At 55.9% G+C, this 17,924-nt stretch overlaps 1 protein-coding gene across 3 annotated transcripts in view; it reads left to right on the top strand.

Annotated features, from left to right (window-relative positions):
• VDR (vitamin D receptor) overlaps nt 1-17,924 on the top strand; it is a 30,182-nt gene that overhangs the window by 3,180 nt on the left and 9,078 nt on the right. For 2 of the 3 annotated variants that reach the window (XM_027670042.1, XM_027670040.1), the window contains exons 2-4: nt 730-796; nt 12,434-12,511; nt 14,032-14,182. In XM_027670042.1, coding sequence (XP_027525843.1) covers nt 12,448-12,511; nt 14,032-14,182 — 215 coding nt within the window. In that variant the 5' untranslated portion in view covers nt 730-796; nt 12,434-12,447. The remainder of the gene's footprint in view (nt 1-729; nt 797-12,433; nt 12,512-14,031; nt 14,183-17,924) is intronic. The other variant, XM_027670041.1, reaches the window with a different exon arrangement.

The raw sequence follows: 17,924 nt of genomic DNA, 5'->3' as shown, positions 1-17,924 counted from the left end.
TTACAAAATTAATATGAGGTCATAAGAATAATATAAAATAATATAAAATAATATAAATTAAGAAATTAATGTGTTAATTCTGTGTATAAATAATGTGTAAATCCCTGTGGGGAGAATCCCTCTGGTTTGGGCTTTTTGAGTTGTATTTTGGCTCTGGAGGGACAACTGGAGGCCCACCTGAAAACGGACTTGGAGAAGCTCCTTGTCACAGGTCCCTTCCAGCTGAGCTCTTCTATCTAAACATGAAAACTCCCTTTTTTTTTTGGACAAGAGCCGTGTGCTGGTGCCTGGGGGGCAGCCCCAGCTCGTGCTGCCGGGGCTGGTGGAGGGAATGGTTTAAAGCAAAGTGTGAGGGGAGCAAAAGTCCAGGGGGATGGGGAAGGTGGAGACTCTGAGGCTTTAAAATGGAGCTTCTCGGGGGTGACCCGAGGAAGGAGAAGCCGTGGCTGGGGGGAATGGGCCTCCTCCTCTGGCCAGGAGAGCTCGGTGTGGGGCAACAGGGCGTTCCCAGTGCCCCTGACCAGCTTCCAGCTCCATCTCCAGCTGCTGACTCAGCTGCTCCTCAGGTACAGCTCCCTTATCTGTGCTGGTTAACGGCGGTATCAGCACAAACCTCGCCTCGTGCCAGCCAGGCTTTGCCTCTAATTCATGGAAACGGGGTGTAAAAGTGATGAAAAGCAGTACTTGGGACCTTTATCTGTCCATCTGAAGCCGTTTCCTCATTGCCAGGAATCCATGGTGTCTGCCCAGGACCTGCTGACGTGACTCCTGAGCTCTCCGGGTCACCGGGACACCGGTGAGTGACTCTCCCGTGCTGGGAGTCCTCGTGCCTTTCTGCCCCTTCTCCCGAGGAGTTTTTGCTGTTTTCCCGAGGAGTTTTTGCTGTTTTCCCGAGGGTTCCCACACCAGAGCCCGTGTTCTCCCGTGCTGTTGCCTTTTCACCCCGTCTGGGAATGCCGCTCCGCTCCCGGCTCCCGTGTAGGTGCTGCCCCGATTTCTCAATGCCAGGCTGCCCCACACGCCAGCTCCTGCTCCCTCAGTGCTCCCACTGCTCCTCCCTGCTTGGGCAAGAAGCCTCCCACGATGGGCCAGCACGAGGCAAGGAGGGGGGCGATGGTTTCCTCGCCCACCAGGTGCCACCTCGGGTGGGTTCCTCGCCCACCAGGTGAGGGACGGGGGCTCTGGGGGGTCTCTTAAACCTCCTGTGCCCTCCCCAGGGCTGGTGCTGACAGGGAGGGTTCCTCAGAAATGCTCCTGCTCGGGAGGCAGATAAGCTACAGTCGGGTCTATATTTAGACTTGCTTAGTTCTGCGGAACGTGCCGTGTCCTTGAGCTCACCTGGGCGTCCCCAGAGGGGACAGCGAGTCCTGGCTGCCACGTGCTGCCCTGGGAAACACCAGCTGGGGAGCGCCTGCCTCCTTCCACGTGCCCCTCGTGCCCCCTTGGCCTGGAGGTTTGGTTCAGCTTAGTGTTATTTGTCACCAGGTAAAGAGATTGTTGTTGTTTCCGGCTTAGGCTGAATGTGAAGTTGCTGCCCAGTTCCCAGTCCTGAGCTTAAATCTCTGGTTTGGGAGCTCTTCCCTGATGAGGAGAGTCCTCCTCAACACAGTTTTCCTGGTGTGTTGCTTTCCTTCCCTGTTTTCTCCTGGCACTGTGGTGCAGGCAGCTCCTGTCCCCACCTCTGCCTGTGCTCCAAGGAGAGTCCATCCCTTCCTGAGGTTCTGCACTGCCTGCTTGGACACTCAGGGAATTCCATGGCCTGCTCAGTGCTGGACAGAGGAAGAGAAACCTGGGTTTGTGTTCTGCTGCTGGGTGGCCTCTAGCACCATCCTCCTTGTTGCACATAAAGGACAGGGCACAAAAATTGGTGTTTTAGCCTCGTTTGATGCTTGAACTGTGAACTCTCAGGGTGGGCCTGAGGTGTGTACCAGGCCCTTGCACTCCCAGGGGCTCCTGTGGTGCCAGAAATGCTTCCTGCTGCTCATTTCACCTGTCACAGGTGGTGGAATTTCAAACCACTGAAGGCTCTTGTGACAAAGTGTCTGTGGCCAGTTGTGTGACCTCAGCTGCACGAACTTAAGGGAGAGGATGAGGTGGGACCTGAGGGATTTGGGTGCCCAAATCCAAGGGTGACGCAAGACCCACTGGTAGGAAGGGGTGAGCAGCTCAGGGCTGGTGCTTTGCAGCCTCCTCTGCTCACTGACCCTTGAGTCAGAGCACGGAAAACACCTTTTCTGTGTCTTCCTGCAGCCCAGGCTGAGCACTGTGTGCTCCAGGGCTGGAGTGGGGTTGCTCCAGGGCTGGAGTGGGGTTGCTCCAGGGCTGGAGTGGGGTTGCTCCAGGGCTGGAGTGGGATTGCTCCAGGGCTAGAGTGGGGTTGCTCCAGGGCTGGAGTGGGGTTGCTCCAGCTCACCCCTGGCAAGAAGAAAAGCAGAATTACCCAGCAATTTCTCGGGAGAGAGGAACAACTTTAAAGCCTGTGCTCACCCACTCGCTTCCTCAAGCAGCAGGAAAATTGCCAGGGAAGGAACAGGGCAGGGCACGGCTCTGCCTTGCTGTCACGTGCCCTGCATGGGCCCAGCTCCCCATTTACCTGTCAGCTTGTCCAGACAGGTGGGAGAAGCAGAGACCTGGGAGCCAACTCCTCCTCGTCCCACTCCTGGGACAGGGAATTGCCCTCCTGCCCTGGGAGAGCAGCCCAGGGGCTCAGCAGGGCTCAGCCTGGGGACTCTGGCCCTTCTTTGGGGTCCTTGATCTGCAGCAACAGGGCTGTGGTTCTGCCCCAAAACCTCAAGGGAAACCAGCAATTAATGGGAAGGTTTAACACTCACTGGGGTTGTTTTACCTTCCACCTCTCTGGTGAGGGGTGACACAGGGATGTCCTCTTGGTTTGGTCTGACTTCTGGGGTTTCTCCTTGCTCTTTTTTTTCCCCCCCTCTCTTTCTGGCTCAGGGGCTCTCTGTTAATCCCTGGCTGCTGCATTTCTAGTTGTCCTTTAATCAGCTGATAAAGATCTGCTGGAAAATCGCTGCTGGTGGCTCTTAAGGAGACTGGAATGGGTTGGGAAAGCTTGGGCTGGAGGGAGATGTCGCTGGGCTCCAGCTTGGGGGGAAAGGTGGGAGGCAGAAAGCAAAGAACTAATGCAAGTAATGAATGAGAGGGTGTCACTGCACTGAGCTGAGCTCCCAGAGCTTGTGCCCAAGGCAGGGACTGTCTCTGAGGAGCTGGGAGTTCATCTCGTCCCTGGGGATGTTCACGTGCAAATACTCCTGGCTCTGGGATAATCTTGGAGATGACATCACTCAGGGGGGTTTTTCCCTCCTAAATTGGAAATATCCCACTGTGAGGCTCCTGCTCTGTCTCTCCAGTGAAAGTGGGTCCTGGATACGCTGATTTTTGAGTCCAGTCTTGCCTAAAATCTGGCAGTTCCCCTGCTCATGCTATAAGTTCCCACTGGAATACAGGGGTGAGAATTCCAGTCCTGTCGTGCCGGATTTTGGGAGCTGATTTTTTTTTTTTTCCCTCAATAAGTCTTGCAATGCCACTTCTTGTCTGCTGTAGTGCCAAATTCCTGAGAAATCTGTTGGTGGGGAAGCCTCCTGCCTTCATCTAGGCCTTGCAACAAGGGCTGGTCAAGGCTTGTGTGTCTGTGGTGTTGGTTTAGGGTGACTAATCCATCACAAATCAACCTCTCTCCGTCTCTTCCTGCTGCTCCAACTGCAGCTTTCCCCATGTCAGGATTTCCCCACCCTCATAAATAAAATTTCTTACAACTAATTAAGAAATAACTGAGTGGAAACACTGTAGCTGGAGCGGCCAAATAGATGCAAGGGACTTAAAAAAGTGATTTGTCCTCTTTGATGAGGTGGGTTTGGGCATCCTACAGCAAACATCTCCCCACAATCTGCTCCCAGCATGGCTCAGCCAAAGGCATCAGGACTCTGTTTCTGGGAATGTTGTCCCTCTATCACCTGGAATCCTCATAAATGAGTTTATTGTGTCAAAGGCCACTGGAGCAGGTCGGCAGCCTCAGAAGGGCCCTATCTCTGAGCCTCTCGTTGATCTTTCCCACGTCCGTTGGGACTTAGTGAATCCCAAGACCTTGAATCCTGGACTCTGGGCTGGTTCCTTGCACAGAGAGGAGCTGGAATATCCTGAGTCGAGAGGGGAACCACGAGGATCACCCAGTCCAACTCTGACCCCAAAATCCCACTGGGTGTTTTCCAAACCCTCCTGGAGCTCTGGCAGCCTTGGGGCTGTGCCCACTGCCCTGGGGAGCCTGGGCAGTGCCCAACCAGCCTCTGGGGGAAGAACCTTCCCCTAAAATCCAACCTCAACCTCCCCTGGCACAGCTTCGCGTTGTCCCCTTGTGTCCTGTCGCTGGTCACCAGCAATATCAGGTAGTCCTGACATCCAAGTGCTGCTGGAGAGCCTGGCCTGGCTTAACACATGTGCTTTAGGCAAGGTTTAAATTCCCCTCCTCAGCCAAGTCCCAGATCCTCTCCCAAACCTGGGGCACACCTTCAGATTGCTGTTTCTAGGGCGGCTTCTGTAGCATTTTGCAGCTTAATCAGCTGGAGTTTTCCCCTCCTATCTCCACCAAAAAGCCCAGGGTGGGCTGGAGGTGCTAAATGAACTGGTTTCCATGTTCAGGTTGCTGGGGGTTGTGTGCTCCCAGGGTGGTTTCCTCTCTGGAGGGCGACAGAGAGAGAACCTGTTTGCAAATATTTCGAAATAGGGGAGAAGCTCTGAAGGAGTGTGGTATTTCCCACATGTAGGGACAGCTCCTTTCTGTTGGCCTTTCCTGGATTTTTTGGAATAGGAGAGGAAAGGACTCCTTGGGTGCCCTTACCTTGGAATTGGTGATTGGGAAACAGAGGCACAGACGAAGCCCAGGAGCGATTTGGAGCCAGAGGAGGGGACAGTGGAAACCTGGGAAGGGCTCAGGTGGCCCCAAATGTCACAGGGGGGGCATCTGTGGAAATAATTGCTGCTCTGGCTTCGTTGGGGCAGAGTCTTCCCTCTGCCCTGTCCTTGTAGTGCCCTGCAATCAACTGGGTGCAGTGGTGGTGCTCCTGGGAGGCAGAACGACGGGGATATCAGCCTGAGAATCGTGTTGATTAAGCTGAAGGTGGAGTTTCCATTGGAAGTATTGGCTTGGAGCAATAACTCCCAATGATAAGAAGTGAAAATGAGGGAGAGGGGGGACAGCTCTCACGTGCTGCTCCTGTCTGCAGCTAAAATTGCAGGGGCGGGAGAGGCAGAGACACCAGAGGAGTTGTGCACAGAGCAGCTGGTGGGGGTTTGGTGCAACAGCTGGAAATGCCCCCGTGCTCAGCCAGCTCTGCCATCCCTCCTGATCCCTGTCCTGGAGCCCTCTGAGTGCGGGCACAGACCCTGCACGTGGAATTCCTGGTCTTTAAGTTCCAATTCAACCTCAGTGGGTGAAGGCAGCTCTGACTGTGGCTGCAGGGAGAGGGGACGTGCTGGGAAATGAGCGTCCACTGCATCCACAGGAGGAACAAACAGAGCAGCAGCTCCTCCTGAAGTGCCTTTGGTAGCTCCAGACTTGATTTTCATTTTCTCTGGGATGTTTTTCGTTGGTAGGTCCCAGAAGCAGCTTAGTCAGGGCCCTGTGGGTGAGGCTCAGGCTGAGCTGCCCCAGCCTGTGGGAAGTCATAAAACATGGAAAAAAACCCTCAGGGGGACAAGCTCTTTCTGTACTTTGTCCCTCCTTCTCTCCTGAGCTAATGAACACTCAGGGCAGGGTCAGTGCTGGCTGAGAGCATGAGCAGTGTCTCCCAGAGCAGCTCTCGGGGAGCTCTTTGCAGCCTCACATAAAATCCTAAATATTAAGGCTTAATATCAAATATTAAGGCTGGAAAAGCCCTCTGAGATCATTGAGTCCAACTGTTGCCCCAGCACTGTTGTGGTCACCACTGGCCGTGTCCCCAGGTGCCACATCCATGGGGTGGTGACACTTCCAAGGGTGGTGACTCCACTGCTGCCCTGGGCCAGCCGTACCAGGGCCTGGGACCTGCTGTGGCTTTGTAGGGAATTTGGGGTGCCTGGAGAGGTTGGTTCCCCTGAATCCGGGCAGGGCACCCTGCAGGCTGCCTTGGTGAGTCACATGGGGGCTGGATGGGGCTGAATCCTTCCTGTGAACCGGCGCTTGTGCCCCTGGAAACCTCAAAGCTGGATCGTCCCCTTCCAGCAGCCGCTCCAGCCCTGGGTCACGGGGACACACAGACACCAGTGCAACGGGCTGTTGTCCCAGAGTGTGGAACTCTGGCTGTAAATGCAGCTCTACTGAGTTAGTCCAGCCTAACATCTCCCAGCTGCCTTTTTCCCTAAACCACAAACACAGGCAGCAGCTTCCGAGTGGAAGGGAACCAGCCACGGCTTTCGTGACCAACATCCTCCCGCGGCTGCTCAGGAAATGAGGCACCCGTGGCCTTCCCCAGGGATCCCTGGCTGCTTTTTAGGCTGTTGTTCAGCCTTAATGCGTTGGGAAAGGGTTGTTGTGTGTCTGTGGCTCATGGACTGGGAGGCACGGGGCCTCTTGCCTCGATGGAAAGGCTGCAGGAGCGACTGCGAGGTTGCAGGCAGGGATCTTTGCTGGGAGAATCCCCAGAAAAGCAGGAGCCTGTGTGGTTAGCTGGGGTTTCCTCCCGCAGGGTGTGTTCAGTGGGGTGGTGGGCTGTGCCCCGTCCCGTTTGAGGCGCAGGGGGATGTCAATCCAATGGTTCAATTTGACTTGTGTGCAGTGCCAGCCCCAGGGGGACAGCTGGAATAGAGAGGATAACGGGATCTATGGAGCCCAAATCCCATGGCTGGCCTCATCCAACACCTGGGACCCCCATCCCTTCTATGCCTGAACTCGGCTTTGCCAGGGCTGGGAGCTCACGAGTTGCCAGGCTGGTTTTTCCCCCTCCTGTCCCCATCCCGGGGTGCCCTGGCACGGGCACGTTTGATCTGCCCTGCTCTTTGCTCCATCGCTTGGCAAACCTTTACCCTTCCCTCTCCTGGTTCTCCTGGCTTTACCCCTGGAGCAGCAGAACGTGGAAGGTTGAAATGCAGCAGCCCCTTTGCTCCATGGGGGTGTCAGGGGGCAGTTTTAGGGCCCTGTTCGTGGTCAGGGATTGTTTGGGAGCTGGTTCCAAAGGATCATCCCAGAATATCCAGAACTGGAAGGGGCCCTCACAAGGATCATCGAGTCCAACTCCTGGCTTGCACAGAACAGCCCCCAAATCCCACCCTGTGCCTGAGAGCATTGTCCAAATGCTCCCTGAGCTCTGGCAGCCTCGAGGCCGTGACCGCTGCCCTGGGGACCCTGTTCCGTGCCCAACGTGGATGTTCCTCCCCCCTCTGTTTGAAGAACCTTTTCCTAATATCCAACCCAACCCAGCTTCGTGCCATTTCCCCCACAGAGGGGGGTTCACACAGGGAGGAAGAGCCCCCAGTCAGGATCTCTACTGAAAAACCCCCTCAGGGAACCCAAAATCCTGACGGAGCCCACGGTGACTCCACGCCAGAGGGTGCTTCACCCTTCCCAGTGCTGGTTTCTCCCCAGTTCCCGTGCTGTGGTGCCCACAGGTCCCTCACCAGTGTCAGAACTGGCTGTTTCAGGCTGGCTCTTGTCTCCTGGGCTGTGTTTGCTCCCCGGGGCAGGGCCGGGGGTCTGTGGGCGCTCCCGCGATGCCGCAACTGAGACTTCCCTGGGTTGGTGCTCTTATCGGTGCCAGTGGCCTCTGCTCGGGCTGGGGTGTGCCAGTCTTGCTCATCCTGCTTGGCAAAAGGTCTCGAGACCTGCCCCAGTGTCTGCAAGCTCTTGCATCAAGTTGGTCCAGGGAGGATGTGTGTGCACGGATGAGGCTCACGGGGCGGAATGAGGGCAGAGCCTGAGCCGGGCTGGGGCTGAGTTTCCCCTTTCCCTCTTCCCATGGCCAGCCAAAACCAGCCCCAACACAGCGAAGATGCACCAAGGGAAACTCTGCCAGCCCCCTGTCAGCGTTGCTGCTGCGTGAAAAGTTGCTTTCATTTATTTGTTGAAGGAGAGTTTGACAAAGGACGCGTCACTCCCGTAAAAAATCTCTTGTCACAGCAATCCAACCAGGGTGCCACTGGAGCCTCCAGTGGCTCACAGGTCCAGGGGGCTCGAGGAGCCAGGGCTCTGTTTGATTTCTGTGGTTTGAGTGACAAATGTGGTGCCAGCACGGAGTCAGGTTGGAGGCATTTTTGAAGCGGTGCCCGAGCCGTAATCTGGAAATCTGTTTACTTCATTCCTTCCAGTCGGGGCAACAGCACTTGCAAATATTTTCTGCTTTTTACCTGCACACGTAAGGGTTTGTTGCCTAATTGCGACGTGAGATCTTACAGAGATCTTTTGCTAATGTGGCAGAGAAGGGCTTGTAAAGGGTTTGTAAAGGGCTTGTAAAGGGCCGGGTGGTTTTTCTGCCCGGCAAAGGCGCCGAGGGTTTGCCCCGTGACGCTCGTCCCATCTGGCCCTCGTGTCCCTGCCATGCCCCATCTCCCTTGGCCCCTCTCCCAGGTCGTTGAACAGGCTTTTCCCATCCAGGTTGGATGGAATTTGTGCCTGGGCTCCAGCCCCCAGCTCCCGTCTTGGAGAGGGAGCAGCACATCCACCTGCCCCACGTGTGTTTGCCGGGGGACGAGTCCCTGCGCCTTTGGATGGGGGAGGCTGGGTGTGTTTGCAGGGTCTGCAGCTCCTGCATGGTCTCCTGGTGGCTCTGACACCTCTTGCAGAGTAGTTTGGGGAGGGAGGGACCCTAAAGACCACCCAGTCCCACCCCCCTGCCGTGGGCAGGGGGCAACTTCCACTAGACCAGGTTGCTTCAACCTGGCCTTGAACACTCCCAGGGATGAGGCTTCCTCTGAGAAATCCATCCCATCCCCTCACCATCCTCACAGGAAGGAATTTCTTCCTAATATCTCATCGAAACAAGCTCATGGAATCACGGAGTGGTTTGGGTTGGGACCTTAAAGATCATCCTGTTCCAAACCCTGCCATGGGCAGGGACACCTGCCGCTATCCCAGGTGGCTCCAACCTGTCCTTGGGCTCTTCCAGGGATCCAGGGGCAGCTTCTCTGGGCAACCTGTGCCAGGGCCTCCCCGCCCTCCCAGGGAGGACTTTCTTCCCAATATCTAATCATCTGTACAGAAATATCTAATCATCTGTAGAGAAATATCCAATCATCCTTTACAAAGGAGTTGGGAAGGGTGGCATCGCTGCGTCGATGATCCTGGAAACCCAAACCTGGCAATTTGAGGACTATCCCTCTCTTCCCTTCTGGTTTCCCAGACTCTGCAGGTGGCAGTGAAGGGGTCCTGTGCTGCTGGGGGGGTCTCAGGGGGTTGGTGAGAGTCTCAGAGGGCTCAGAGCACACCTTGCTCTGTCTGCTCTGCTGTTTGATCTTTGCTGCCGGGGCTGTGGCTGCTCCTGCTCCTTCCTAACCACATTACTGGGAGCACTGGTGGCTGTAATCAGGTTCAGTGTGTCCCCAGGCTCACTCACTCCCACCCCACAGAACATTTAGGGAGCCCCCAAGTGCTTGATTCCTCCCAGGGAATGAGATTAGCTCCTGTTCCTCAGAGAGGGATTCTTTTTTCTTTTTAAGTCTTTCTGACCTTCCTGAAAGTGATGTTTGTGACTCCTTTGGTCATCACACTGGGGCAGGCTGGGAGTGTCTGGGCTCTCTGGGGGTGGGAATTGTCACCTTTCCATGCCTGTGTGGATGTGCCTGGCACGGAGCAGCCTCTGCCCGTGGTCTGGGGGCGTGAGGGGAGGGTTTCACCCCTAATCAAATCCACGGGGGAAGGGGTGGCATGAGCTGACTTGCGTCAGGGAACGAAAACCTGCCGGTCCCGTGGCACCACCAGCCCTTGCCAGGTCTTGCCCAGCTCCCAGGAAGCTGCAGCTACTCCAGGTCTTGCAGAGGAAAAAAAAAAGTGTTTCTTCCAGCCTAGGAGCAGAGGTGAGGGGTGGCACGAGGGATGTGGAAACTCGGGGAGCTTCCCCTGCACAGGCTGGTGCTGAGCTGCTCTGGGGGCTCCCACTTCCCAGAAAGCTGTCAGTCCACTGCCTAATAAATCTTATGGAAAGCAGCTCAATAACAGGGCTCCGGGGAGCTCCAGGAGGAAATGGTTTAATTGTCTTTTTTAAGGGGGAAGAGGGTTCCTCGTGTGCCACAGCTGCTCCTTATGAATGGGCCGATCTGGACTGGAAAAAAAAGCTTTTTCTTTTCGGGTTTTTTTTGTTGTTGTTGTTGTTTTGTTGTTTTTTTGTTTTTTTTTTAAATTCGTTGCCAGAGGCGCTGAGAGGCTGAGGAGCATGGTGTTGTTTTGGCTGCGTGGTGTTAATTGAGTGTGAGCCCGGGGAGCACAAAACCCTCCCTGGGAGCGAGCGGCCTCTCCCGCAGAGCCCGCGGCAGCACATGGGGAGGGTTTACTGGAATTTCACAGCGTTCACTGGGATTTCACAGGCTTTACTGGGATTTCACAGGCTTTACTGGGATTTCACAGGCTTTACTGGGATTTCAGCCCCCAGCCTGGTCCTTCCAGTCCCCTGTGGGGCTTCGCTGGGGCGACAACGGGGCGGCTGCGACTTCGCTCTCAGCAGCCCCGAAACTGGTTTGGCCTCTCTGGTGCTGCTGGGAAGAGCTGAGCCCTTCGAACACTTAATTATTCTGCTTCACTTCCAAGAAGTGAAGACTTAAATGTCAGGTTTAATGACTGAGCAACCTTTCCTGGGGGTGGAGGGAAACTCCCCTGTCTCTCCTCCCGCGCTCTGACGTCACTTCCATCCTGGGGCTGAGTAACATTTCCCAAGAAGCTGGAGATGGTCGAAGCAGCCCCGTCATCCATGTGGGAATTGCACTTGGCACAGAGCTGGGACTCTCCAGCGAGCATCACCACCAAACCACCTGCTGCTTCTTCACCCCAGAGCTGGAGGAAGCAAGAGGTGTGACGAGGCAGGGGGACACCTGGGAGGGGGTCTGTCTTTTCCTGGGAGCTTTCTCCAGGCAGCACTGACCACCAGGACCCCTCTCTGAAGGTGCCAGGACCACTGGCTGTGCCAGTCTTCAGGGGAGGAAACTCCAAGCTCCTGGGCTTGCTCTGGGAGCATCTCCAGGTGCTGCAGGGCTGTGGAGCCTTTGGGCTCTGTGTGGCAGCTCTGCTCTCCCCTGGCAAGGCCCAAGAGGACTCCAGGCTTCCCTGGGTCGAGCAAGAGCTTTGCAGTGGGACTTTAATTGTAGAGTCATCCTCTTTTTTTCCCCTCAACTCATTTTTGCTCCAGACTCACTGTCTGGAGTTGCTGAGTGACTGATGAAGGGTGTTTAACACAGGGCAAGTCCAGCACCAGCCAAAGCCTTTTGAAAGCAGCTGAGATGCAGCGAGGCAGCAGCTGCCTCAGCCCCTGTGGAGAAAACATTCAGCCAGGCTTTAAAACAGAAAAAAAAGAGGTTTTCTGGGTGCCATCGGCGTGAAGTGATGCTCTACATGGCCAAGGGAGCAGGTTCCCATCCAGGTGCTCAGCAGGTGTTTTCCCAAGGTGTCTCCTGGCCCTGTCCTCCAGCACAGTGCTCTGGGGGGGCACAAAACCCCTCAGCTGAGGCCAGTGTGATGAGCTGCCTGCCCACGGGACGTGGGTTTCTCCCCTTGCCTTGGCCCTGAGTTGTGTCCTTTAGGTCTCTGAGCTCGTGCTGGACACGGGGGTGACCCGAGGGAACAAACCAACCCATTGCCTGGTGTGAGAAGAGGCTTGAGGAGGAGCTCAGGGAAAGCAAAGCACCTTGAGAAAAGCTTTTTCCTGCCTCTGTCCCAGCCTTCTTGGCACCCTGGGAAAAATGGGTTGTTTCAGCGTGGCATTTCCCAGAGCTGCTGGAAGAACAAAATGATGTGGGAAAGGGAGGCAAAACCTTCCCCTTGGGGTGCCCAGGTGACTCCACAGGCTTCGAAGTGGGCACGGAATGAGGACCTGTGTTTGCAGCAGCCACCCAGCTCTGCCTCCCCTCGAGCCCCCCACGCTGGGCAAGCTGGACTGTGAGATTTAAACTGATAGGAAATTATTAGTGAGGGTAAAGGAACACCTCTCGAGCACCTCTCGCTGTCCTCTCCCCTTCCTGTGCCCCTTTGTTCTCCACCGTGTTCCTCGGGCTCCCGTGGCAACCCCGGCACGCAGAGGGTGGCCTGGAGCCGGGATATCTCCTCCCGGATCTGGGCTGAGGAGGTGGTGTGGGAACCAGACAAGTGGTACCTGAGCTGGCAGGATTGTCTGGGAGATCACCCCACCCCGGGCACGGTGCTCCGAGGGGCCGGAGCGGGACCGGGGCACACTCAGACACTCCTTGAGTCACCGACCTCGGGAAGGTCTGGGGCTGGCTCAGCTCGTGTCCTGTCTGCCTTTTTTAGGTGTGGGTGGCTCCATGTCCCAGCTCCAGAGCTCGTGGGATGTGCAGCAGCAGAGCATGGCGTATTTCCCAGATCCAGGTACGGGATGTTCTCCTCGGGGTTGGGTCTGTCTTTTCCTGGGAGCTTTCTCCAGCCAACACCAACCACCAGGACCCCTCTCTGAAGGTGCCAGGACCACTGGCTGTGCCAGTCTTCAGGGGAGGAAACTCCAGGCTCCTGGAGCAGCTTTGGGAGCATCTCCAGGTGCTGCAGGGCTGTGGAGCCTTTGGGCTCTGTGTGGCAGCTCTGCTCTCCCCTGGCAAGGCCCAAGAGGACTCCAGGCTTCCCTGGGTCGAGCAAGAGCTTTGCAGTGGGACTTTAATTGTAGGGTCGTCCTCTTTTTTTCCTCTCTACTTATTTTTACTCCAGACTCACTGTCTGGAGTTATTGAGTGACTGATAAAGGGTATTTTACACAGGGCAAGTCCAGCACCAGCCAAAGCCTTTTGAAAGCAGCTGAGATGCAGGGAGGCAGCAGCCCCTGTGGAGAAAACATTCAGCCAGGCTTTAAACAAAAAAAAAAAAAAAAAGAAGGTTGCATGATGCTCCTGAATCAGCTCAAAATTTCTCATCCCGAGATGCACAGAGGAGACAACTCTGTCCTCTGCGAGGGGGAACTGAGGCACAGGAGCTGATGGGAGCTCCCAGGGTGAGCTGAGCTGCACCCACAGCCTCGGTGTGACCTTTGCCAAGATACAGCACCAGGAAAACTTTACAACCTTTATTTTCCTGGTGCTTTTAGATACTCAGTGTTCCTAATAGACAGATTTCTGCCAGCGGATATCACAAGCCAGGGAGAGTCTTTCAAAAGCTCCATTTAGTTCTCATTCCAGCTATCTGCCCTGGGAACTCTATTTCCTCCCACCCTCATTTACAGCCCTGTGAGGGATTTTTTTTTGTTTTTTTAAAAACAATTTTCATTTTGAGTCATGTTCAGGTTATTTTCTCACTTACGGGAGCTGGTGCCGCTTCCTGTCAGAGCACGAGGGAAATTCTCTGCTGCATCTGGGCTGTGTCACCTCCTGCCCTGGGGTTTTAGGGCCAGTTCTGCTCCCCCCTCAAGGCTTTCTGGAGGAAAAGGGGCAAACACTCAGGGCGTGGGGTGAGCTGTAGGAGTTCTCCCACAAAGGGCTGTGAGTGTGATCTGAGGGGTGTGGGGAGGGGGATCAGCCCTGGTTTTAGGGGGGACACCTCCAGGCAGGGCAGTGGGCACAGCACTGAGCCTGCCAGAGCTCCAGGAGGTTTGGATGATCCTCTGGGGCACAGGGTAGGGGTTTGGGGTGTCCTGCACAGGGCTGAGGGTTGGACTGGGTACTCCTTTTGGGTCCCTCACGGCTCAGCCCACCCTGTGATCCCGTGAGACCCGGCTTGGTGGTGGTGGGAGCCCCCGGAGCCGGAGGGGACACGAGTTGGGGACGCGAGTTCCTCCCGCCGAAGCCAAGGCGAGGGGGGAAAAAAAACCCCAAAACACCAAAAATCCTTTATTTGCATCTAACTGGCTTTTTGTATCGCTGTGTTAACAGCTTGACAAAATAAACCCCTGGCTTTGATCCCCCCCAGACATGGAGCCCGGGGCTGCCAGCACGTCCCTGCCCGACCCCGCCGGCGACGGCGACCGGAACGTGCCGCGGATCTGCGGCGTCTGCGGGGACAGGGCCACCGGCTTCCACTTCAATGCCATGACCTGCGAGGGCTGCAAGGGCTTCTTCAGGTGAGAGGAACCAGGAATGAGGCGCTGGAAAGCAGTGCCAGGGCCGGGGGGTGCCCCGGCAGCCAGGAGGGCCGAGCGTGTCCTGCCTGGGGGAGCATCGCTGGGTGAGGGAGGGGATTGTCCTGCTCTGCACCTGCCACGTTGGGGTGTTTGGGGCACCAGAATGTAAGATTTGAAGCCATTAGAGAGCGTCCAAAGGAGGCCATGAGGGTGGGGAAGGGCCCTGAGAGGAGGGGCTGAGGGCAGTCGGTGTGTTCAGCTGGAGAAGAGGAGGCAGCATTGTGGTGAAGGCTCCGTTTGACCCCTGTCCCAGTGATGCTCCAGGACTGACCCATCCTCTTGGCAGTCCAGGGCACTTGCATCAAGTGAGAGAATGACTAATTGCTGGTGAAATGAAGGCACGTGATGACGATGGTGATGATGATGATGGCGTGGGATGGGCTGGGAAGGCCTTGCTCAAGTGTTCTGCACCAGCAAGGCCCAGTTTACACCTTTGAGCTGGGCTCTTGCAAGGCTTGAACTTCTGCAGCAAAGCCATAACTCCTCCTCTGGCAGGAATTTGGGGGTTTTCACAGACCACAGTTTTCCGTGACCTGTTCTCAGCCACGGTGGCTCTGAAATCACCAACCAGGTCACCACGACACTTTCCCCAATTCCTGCTGCTAAACTCTTCTTTCAGGTGCTCTCCCCTGCTCCACTCTGGTCTCCCTGCCACCTTCCCCATTCCTGTGGTGACAACAGGCTGGCTTTTGGCCCCTGGAATGGCCAGTGCCCCTTTCCTGAGTGTGACATGGCTCTTGCACCCCCCTGAGCCCCATCTCTGTTGTCACATCCCTGGAATCATGCAGGACCCTCACCTGGGACAGTATTTCTGAGCAGACACCGTTGTGTGCCAAGCTCTCCTCCCTAGCCAGCCCTTCATGTCCCCAGTCAAAGCCTTTATTTTCAATTTAAGGCTCTTGCTAAGTTTTAATCTTGCTTTCCAGGCACGCTCTCCCCAAGCCAGGTCTTGGTGCGTTCCCCTCTTGTTTACCCTGGCATCTTTACACGCCTTTTTCAACCCCTGAATTAATTAATTCTTGCTGCTGCCACAGCACTGAAGTGCTTTCTGCTGCTGGGAGAGAGAGCCTGGGCACTAAAACTGCCCCAGGGAAGCTGTGCCTCCCTTTGCTGCCTCGGGGTTTATAACACACTGTGTCCACTCACTGGTTTTCAACTCCCAGCTCGCGGATCTTTGAGAAAATCTCTACCCTGGTATCGATTTCTGGGCACTCCCCGGGGCTGGAAGAGGGCGAACAGCAGGGAATATCGTGGGAATATTGAACCCAGGGGCTGTCTCCCAGCTTTTGCTGGGTGAACTCTGGCTTTGAGGTGACTCTCTCCCTCCCTGGGCCGGGCTGGGACCAGTCCTGCTGCTCCTGGAGCCTCGTGCTGGTGGTGGAGGGACACGACCTGAGCCTTGGCTCGTGGGGTTGGCAGCAGAACTGCTGCAGGACCCCCCTGGTGGCTTTCACCTGCCTTGGGGACGAACCTGGGACACGATTTCCCCCTGCTCAAAGTCCCCCAGGAGGTCCTGGGTTTAATGACCCCATTAATTAGGACTTTATTGGCACCTCCAGGTGCCTGTGGCACAAACAGGCTGTCGGCTCTGCTGGCTTCAAAGTCCAGTTGACTGATGATGCCAAGGGCAACAGGGACCTTTTATTGGGCTCTGCTGTTTGCTCAGGAGCTCTGAAGCAGCACCTGAGCCAGAGGGATTTATTCCACGGCCCCTTGGCTGAGGCTTCCATGGCTTCCCTGATTCCTCCTGCAGGTTTTCCCCACTTTCTGCCCCCAAGGTGGGCATCCCGAGAGCTCCAGGGAGTTCCCCTGCCCTCAGCAGCACCGAGGGGTGACCTCGGGAGCTCTGTCCCCATCTCCCACCCCCAGGAGCAGCCCCCACAACCTCGGAGCTCTGCCAACCCCTCAGCCCCGGGCGAGCTGGCTCCCACCCTCGGGCTGGCGTGGAGCAGGGAGGGAGCCTCGTTATTTTTAGCAGCCTGGGATTCTTAAATGAGCCTCGAAATGGCCGGTTCTGGAGCTTTGTAAAAACACACACGGCAGCCAGACATCGTGAGCTCCCGCTGTGGGTCCAGCTGCCCCTCCCCAGCCCTGCTGGTGTCACTGGGGGCCCCTGGGAGCCACCAGCCGGGACCTTGGAGGGGCAGCAAAGCAGCTCCTGTGCCCTGGGCTCGCGTAAACTGCAATTTTCATTCCAAACCCATAATGTTGGCTTGCCCTTGGACACGGGACATCTTTCCCTGCCCGAGGGCCTCGTGTTTCTCCGGCTTGTTTGTGCATTCCCCAGCCTTGCCCTGGGCTGTGGGGGAAAAGATGAGCTGCCTGCTGGTCCCAGAGGCTCATAAACACAAGTTATTTAGCTCAAAGTAGGTGATTTTTGGGGCGTTCAGCTCCAAATCCTGACCTGCCCTCACGCTGGGCCGTGTTTGTCCCCGTTCTTGGGGCAGCAGATGTCCTGCTGATCTTGGAAAAAGGGGAAACCCCGGGGAAAAGCTGAAGTTTGCCAAATTGAGAGCCAGTGGCTGTGTGAAACAGGGATTTCGTGGTGTCAGGTGGGTCAGGGAGGGCTCTGCCAGCCACCTCTCCTCTATTAATTTTCCTACAAGCGTCTTTTCATGTCAGGTAAAGGGAGAGCAAAGCTTCTTTGTCAGCATCTCCCTTTCTAAAATAGCCTCTAATTGCATGCTGCTGGCTCTGCAGCCCGAGGACATATTTTATATTTATATTTATATTTATATTTATATTTATACCCTCCAGGCACAGTGCCGGTCAGGGCTGGGGGTCCCCTCAGTGTCACCCTCAGTGTCACCCTCAGTGTCACCCCCAGTGTCACCCCCTTAGTGCCTCCCCTTTAGTGCAGGGGTCGTGCTCCATCAGCTCAGTCTTGCAGAGGGGTTTTAGTGCCCCAGGAGGGGCTCTTTGTGGCAGGAGACTCCTCATCCTCGTGCTGAACTCAGCGTTGACTTGGTGGCAGATTTTGGGATTCATGGAATCCCAGAGCGGTTTGGGATGGGAGGGAGCTCAGAGCTCATCTCGTCCCTCCCCTCTGCCGTGGCCAGAGGCACCTTCCACTATCCCACCTTGCTCCAAACCCCATCCAACCTGGCCTTGGACACTTCCAGGGATGGGGCATCCTTTGGGAAATCTATTCCAGGGCCTCCCCACCCTCCCAGGGAGGAATTTCTTTCCCAATATCCCATCTAACGCTGCTCTCTGGCAGTGGGAAGCCATTCCCCCTTGTCCTGTCCCTCCAGGCCCTTGTCCAAAGTCTCTCCAGCTCTCCTGGAGCTGCATCTCTGTCCTGTTCTTCCCCTGGGAACATCCCCACTTTGCCTTTGCAGCCTGGCAGCACCCAGGGCTTGGTTTGCCTACGTTCCAAATGACCTCATTTAAACCCAGGCACCTCTAGAAACCTTCCCAAACGGAGAGAGGAGCTTTGCTCACTGAGGAACTTTATCCAAGGCAAAGTGGCATCTCCAAAGGCAATGGAGAAACTGCCCTTTGGATGGAGCAGCTCAGCTCTGCCTGGAAAGTGCCATTTTAGAGCCTCTCACCCTGCTGGAAGTCCCTCCTGGGAGCTCTGGCTTTGCCCCTTTGCCTTGGAAGATTCTGGCTCTGACCCTTTTTACCCTTTGCCTTGGAAGATTTTTTGGCTTTGCCTCTTTGACCCTTTGTCCTTGGA

Source organism: Corapipo altera, unplaced genomic scaffold, assembly GCF_003945725.1.
Source record: "Corapipo altera isolate COAL_440 unplaced genomic scaffold, ASM394572v1 213, whole genome shotgun sequence".
Classification (NCBI taxonomy): domain Eukaryota; kingdom Metazoa; phylum Chordata; class Aves; order Passeriformes; family Pipridae; genus Corapipo; species Corapipo altera.
Note: the sequence above shows the minus strand (reverse complement) of the source record. Positions and strands in the feature narration are given on the sequence as shown.